The sequence below is a fragment of a genome, unplaced genomic scaffold (assembly GCF_019419815.1).
Source record: "Pyrus x bretschneideri cultivar Hongxiangsu unplaced genomic scaffold, Pyrus_bretschneideri_v1 Contig22, whole genome shotgun sequence".
NCBI classification, from domain to species: Eukaryota; Viridiplantae; Streptophyta; class Magnoliopsida; order Rosales; family Rosaceae; genus Pyrus; species Pyrus x bretschneideri.
In genome coordinates, this window is record NW_025999524.1 from 5,304,226 (window position 1) to 5,309,716 (window position 5,491).

A 5,491-nucleotide genomic window follows, 5' to 3' on the forward strand; every position below is an offset into this window, starting at 1 on the left:
TATGTTGTGGGAAATTTAAGGAATAGTGAAATTAATGTTAATTTTCTGCTTGCCTGGTCTCATCGTTTCTTAGTTTAATTTCATGATTATATACTTTTTTTTAATTTATTTCTGTAAGTTTTGCTGTTTCGGAGGATGATCAGACATCATATGCTTCGTTTTACCGTAGAATTTTGCGAATTAATCTGTGTTTTGGTTTCCTCATCGTATCATCTGAGAATATTCTTCGTCGATGCTTAAAAAGTTCAAAACATCCTTTTTCTGTGATTAGAAAGAGTCATTTTCTTCAATTTGCTGACATTTTCAAACATAATTCAACTGGTAAACTCATGGTCGATACGAAAACCGCCCTGTCACATCCAGTTCGACCATACTAAGAAAGAACGAAAAAACAGCTAAATAGAGTTGCATTGATTCATTCAGTAAGTAGGACGATTCGAAAAGAACAAAAGATCTGAGATCAAAACTAAACAAACCAACGTTTTCAAGCATTCTACAAATGATAATACTCAAATTACTAAAGAGAAGAAAGAAATTGTGAACAAAGTAACTAAAAAGAGAAGAGGCAACAAACATGACCAAGAGTAAAAGAGTGTTGTGGGCAAACACGCCAACTTTACTGCAGTAATTCAGCCTTGAGAGGTGGCGGTTTCTTTCGATGCAAGTAACTTCACCCTCCTTGTGAGATCTCTCATCACGTCTATAATCACCGATTTTTTCTGAATTCTGAACTGGATAGCCAGCTGTGTAGAATCTGAAACACCTCTACTCAACAGGGATTCGTCTTCCATGATTTTGGTTGGGAAATGTCCCAGTGCAATCACACATAACGCAATAACGGTGCGAAAAGCAGCTAATTCATTTGCAATACCAAGGGGAGCTTCAGCTGATATAGATTTAAGTTTATTTAAATCTTGCTTCTGAACTGTTTCTATGTCATCAGCAAGAACAACTCTTAAGGCTGCCAACAAGCGCCCCTCCACCAGTTCCGAGCCCCCTAAGCATACCTATTAAGCAAGAGATGAGAAGAAACGGTTAAATATTACAAATTTGTGTACGAGAAGGTCTAAAAAAGTCTTTTCATAATTGTAGTATGACTACCATGATCAATCCGATGACGGTAATTATATATTTTTCATGGAAGCAGGTACCTTAAGAAGGGGAGCTTCCCCATCTAACTTTAGCTGGCATAAAATTTCTTTCTGCCATGAAGATGGTGTAGAGAAGTTGGGCGATGACACTCCTGCAGCCATACTTGCAGCGTCCAGAAGTGCTCCATCATATTTGAGCTCAATACAATCATAGGGATTTGAAGGTATCACAAATCCATAATCCAAAAGGAAAAGATCATTGTTTAAACATCCATAGTTGAGTACTAAACCATCGTTCTCCTTGATCTCTGTTTCTGCTACAACCTGGATTGAGAGGAGAATCTCGATGAGTAATTTTCAACTGCAATTCCAATGGAGAATTCCGGAATGACATTAAAGAAACAACAATAAAATAAAACCTTTACTAGCATCTTCATGTTCCTATTATCTTGGTCCTGAACTATTGCGGCATTTGGGTTGAAACTATGGTTGCACATATCAATGAGAGGAAGCATCATCGGGATATCATTGTAGTTCCCACCTCGAAGCTTTTTACCATATAAACGGAATGCCCGAGACGAAACTGCTGACATTGCCCATCCAAGGGAGGATGCATCTACAGATTGGCCACCAAAAGGGTGATCGTTTGATTTCAGATTTTCCAGAGCACGTTTGACTTCTTTTTCAAAATCAAGAAGAAATCTGCATCTCTTGTTCACCTGCAGTAGGAAATCACTAAACCTTCAAAGCTTGTTGTGGAAACCGAGTGGTCATCAAGATCAAGATAAGAATCTCAACACAAGCTATCTGACTCATGTTGTTGAACGTGGACATGCCTCTAATGTCAGATATTGTATGAATCCCAAATCATAGGATTAAAAAGACAGCTTGAAGTGCAATTCTCTTCTTCAATGTCCACAAGTAAACAAAATCTATGTGGAACAAAGCATAGCCAATAGCAAAAAAAGACAGCAACTGAGAGACTAAACCATGGTAAATCAGAGGACATGTCCATCTCTTTCTTTGTTGGATAAAGGTTTAGGGATCTCACAGAAAGTTCGCCGGCAAATAAAACACATACTGCCTCAATGCATGCCCAACAATCCTCCCTATTGTTGGACACAATTCATAAAAAGGTCCAAGGCAATATCAAACTATAAACATAAACCTACATTTTCTTTTAAGATATCACAATAGCTTACTAGCCTATTTTTAGTTGCAGGTCTTATATTGCTTAGTATACAAGTAAATATTGGTATTTAGGTGGTCAAGTAAGATACCTGATAAAGAAGTGGAGCATACTGCAAATTCTTTATGTCCTCACCGGGGAAGAAGATGGGTATATTGAACGTTTCAGGAAGGCTGCTGATGTATGGCCACCAGAAGGATCCAGTTTTTGCTCTTTCTTGCAGAAGCTTCAAACCCAATTTCATTGCCCATAGTTCCTCTGCCAAATGCTTCCACAGTGTTCGATTTACTCATATTCAAAACTCACTACAGCCTAGTGTAAAAAACTTTTAAGTTACCAACCTAAACAGAACAAAGAAAACCTAAATGCTATAGAAAAGTAGCAGGGTTTTACGTAAGAAAACATCTGGTTTAAAATATTTCATACACGGAAATATGCCCGAATAAGAACTCACCTACATCCGAGGAGGCATTTTGATATGGCGATCTACCGCTAATTACTCACATAGAATTAACAATTTTAACTTTTTCGATAAGGTGATATTCCTAACTACGGGGATAAAGATTCAAACTTGGGTGCAAGGGACATAGCACACTGCCGTGACCAACTCATCTAACCCGCATTTGCGAATTAACATCTAAACATTAGATAAACACAGGATGCCACTAAGCATTCAAAATCCCGTTGAAATGATGCTTCAATTCCGCGCCAGTTTAGTACATATGTACGTCAAAGTTCAAACCTTTACCACTCTTTTGAACCAAATGAATCAAAATATAGCAAAATGCGAAATACCCATTAAACAAAAAGCATATTATACACCAAAATATTAATATATTATCAGAAAACCAATCAAATGGGAAAGCTAAAAATGCTTACCAGGAACTAGGCGAGCCAAATCGTCGAGAACAGAGTCGACCCCATCTCCGCCGTCCGATTCAATTGAGTCAAATCTCAACGGTACGTGCTCCGGAAGCACAATTAGTTCGGAACCCTTTGGGATTTCCTCAGAAGCCACCAATCCAAGACCAAATGAACTATCTTGAGCTATCTTCACGGCCTCGTGCACGAACCCTCCTTCCCGACGGACCCACTTGATCAGGTCCGGCGGGTGTGGAGCCAGGCGCGCAGGATAGGAGGCAGAGGCAGCGCAAGTTAGAGGGCGGAAGGCGGTAAAGGAAGCCATTAACATCTTGGAAGCTGCCATGGTCAAGCCCCACTTCATTCCTCCTTCCTAGTGCGGGTGAGGATCTTTGAGAGTTTTCGATGTTTTGGTCATGGATTAATTTCCTCGAAAAGTTATGGCCAGGTTAACTAGGGGAACATCGAGCGACGGAAAGTCGAGTGATATGTTCGGCAGATGTGTACCGAATGTAAAGAAAGTTCGGCAGGTGCCTACCGAATAAAAACTGAAACATTGGGCATTACCATGCCAAACAATTTCATTACATATTTCTATGCTTAAATTATTGGACCTCACATGTTACATTATTGTCAAATCCATTCTATTTTGAATACTTTGTTTGTCAACTTCATGTGTGTGACCATTGTTTGAGAGGAGATTTTTTAATATGTCCGAATATAGGGTGGTATACCACATGTGATTATAAAAGTGGAAGGAAGTTTTTTTTTTTTTTTTTTGAAGTGTTCCTCTACTTGTATAATAACGTATGCGCATGAAAGATTCCGACTCATTATACTGAGTTTAAATCAAACTCAAACTCAAAATTTTCAACCCGACGTGAAAGATTCATTGAGCGTTCTCAATTAGGTAACTTGGAAATATTCAAATTGTGAGAACTCGACTACCATATTAGTGAATGAATCTCCTTAAAAGAGAAAGGATCATCATTTTAGTTTTACTCTTTGTCCAGTATGACATCTCGAACTACATGAGAATTGCAAATTTAATTGTACTTTCAAGTTCGAATTCCCGTCCCTATTAGTTTCCATTGCCAAAGGTAGAGACTTAAGCCCATTCAAACAAAAAACATAAAGGGAAAAAACAAAGGGATTATATCCGAATTAAGCACAAGGATGAAAATGTTAATATGATCAAATTCTTATTTAATCATAAAAATCCTACCAATTAACTGAACAAAAATAAAAAATAAAAAAAAACTATGGCAATCGCAGATGAGATGAATCAATCCAAAAAAAGTGGGAGTGTCATCAATTAATTTGACGTTGATGATCAACCTGAAGCCGGATCAATGTAATGCGATCCCGTCATCATCATGACCTTAAACTCCTCGAAACTGATCATACCGTCGCCGTCACTGTCGACGCCGCCGATCATCTTCCGGCATTCGTCGATCGAACATTCGTCTCCCAAGCTCCGGAGCACTTCGTACAATTCCTCCGCCGAAATAGACCCGTTCCCATCAATGTCGTAGACGGAGAAAGCGTCTTTGAGATTTTCGAGGGCCTCGGCGGAGTCGACCCCTTTGGTGTTGAGCTCAACGAACTCTTTGAAGTTGATGAAGCCGTCGCCGTCCGAATCGACCTCGGAGATCATGCTATTGAGCTCCTCGTCGGAGGACGGCTGCCCCAGGCTGCTCATGATGGCTCCGAGCTCGGAAGACGAGATCTTTCCGTCGCCATTGACGTCGAATTTCTTGAAGACCTGGTCGAGCTCGGCGATCTGGGCGCGCGAATGGAAGGAGGGGGTTCGCGAGTGGGCTGAAGCGGGGGCGGGGTGGGCAGAGGCGGAGGCGGCGTCCGGGTGGGCAGCGGCGGGGTCGCGACTGGATTTCTTCTTCCGGGAGAAGAGGGATTTGAAACCCATCTGGATTAGAAAAAACAACCGGAAACCGAAACCGAAACCGATGGAAGGAACAAAACTCGAGATTCAGATTTGGGGTTGCTGAATTCGAAAATTGGGGAATTGGGATTTGATTTTGTTTTTGGGGATTTTATATGAAATTGGAGTGAGAAAATGTGTGAGGAGAGAGAAAGAGGAGAGAGAGAGTTTGGTTAGGGAGATGGTGGGGGGAAATAAAACGGAATCCAACTGAATCTCTCTCTCTGTCACGCCTCTTTGTTTTCTGTTGAGTTTTACTCTGATGAATCCTTGCTAATTTTGGAAGAGAGAGAGAGAGAGAGAAGGATTAGCGCGTGAATTGAAATTACGGTAGTTACAGTGCACACCAACTCAATGACTCGGTGCACGCAACGGTTACCACACGGCACCCACTCAACGACCTCCTTA

The 5,491-nt window shown here is 40.6% G+C and overlaps 2 protein-coding genes across 2 annotated transcripts; both read right to left on the reverse strand.

The window, feature by feature from the left end:
* Nucleotides 1–439: 439 nt before the first annotated feature.
* LOC125477644 (actin-histidine N-methyltransferase-like) lies at nt 440–3,774 on the reverse strand. The gene is made up of 6 exons (XM_048585009.1): nt 3,563–3,774; nt 3,160–3,524; nt 2,372–2,538; nt 1,511–1,810; nt 1,152–1,415; nt 440–1,007 (listed from the first exon to the last, which is right to left on the reverse strand). The coding sequence occupies exons 2-6, from the start codon at nt 3,503–3,505 to the stop codon at nt 630–632; spliced, it is 1,455 nt and encodes a 484-aa protein (XP_048440966.1). The 5' UTR covers nt 3,506–3,524; nt 3,563–3,774; the 3' UTR covers nt 440–629.
* A 499-nt stretch (nt 3,775–4,273) lies between these two features.
* LOC125477645 (probable calcium-binding protein CML25) lies at nt 4,274–5,475 on the reverse strand. The gene has a single exon (XM_048585010.1). The coding sequence runs from the start codon at nt 5,066–5,068 to the stop codon at nt 4,475–4,477; it is 594 nt and encodes a 197-aa protein (XP_048440967.1). The 5' UTR covers nt 5,069–5,475; the 3' UTR covers nt 4,274–4,474.
* Between the last annotated feature and the right edge of the window lie 16 nt (nt 5,476–5,491).

Excerpts from the sequence above, each read along its gene's own strand:
- LOC125477645 (XM_048585010.1), bottom strand. The coding sequence starts at position 5,068 with ATGGGTTTCAAATCCCTCTTCTCCCGGAAGAAGAAATCCAGTCGCGAC.
- LOC125477644 (XM_048585009.1), bottom strand. The coding sequence starts at position 3,505 with ATGAAGTGGGGCTTGACCATGGCAGCTTCCAAGATGTTAATGGCTTCC. Across the intron at positions 2,539-3,159 it reads TTTGGCTCGCCTAGTTCCTG|AGGAACTATGGGCAATGAAA; the intron begins GTAAGCATTTTT and ends AGCATTTGGCAG. Across the intron at positions 1,008-1,151 it reads GGGAAGCTCCCCTTCTTAAG|GTATGCTTAGGGGGCTCGGA; the intron begins GTACCTGCTTCC and ends CTTGCTTAATAG.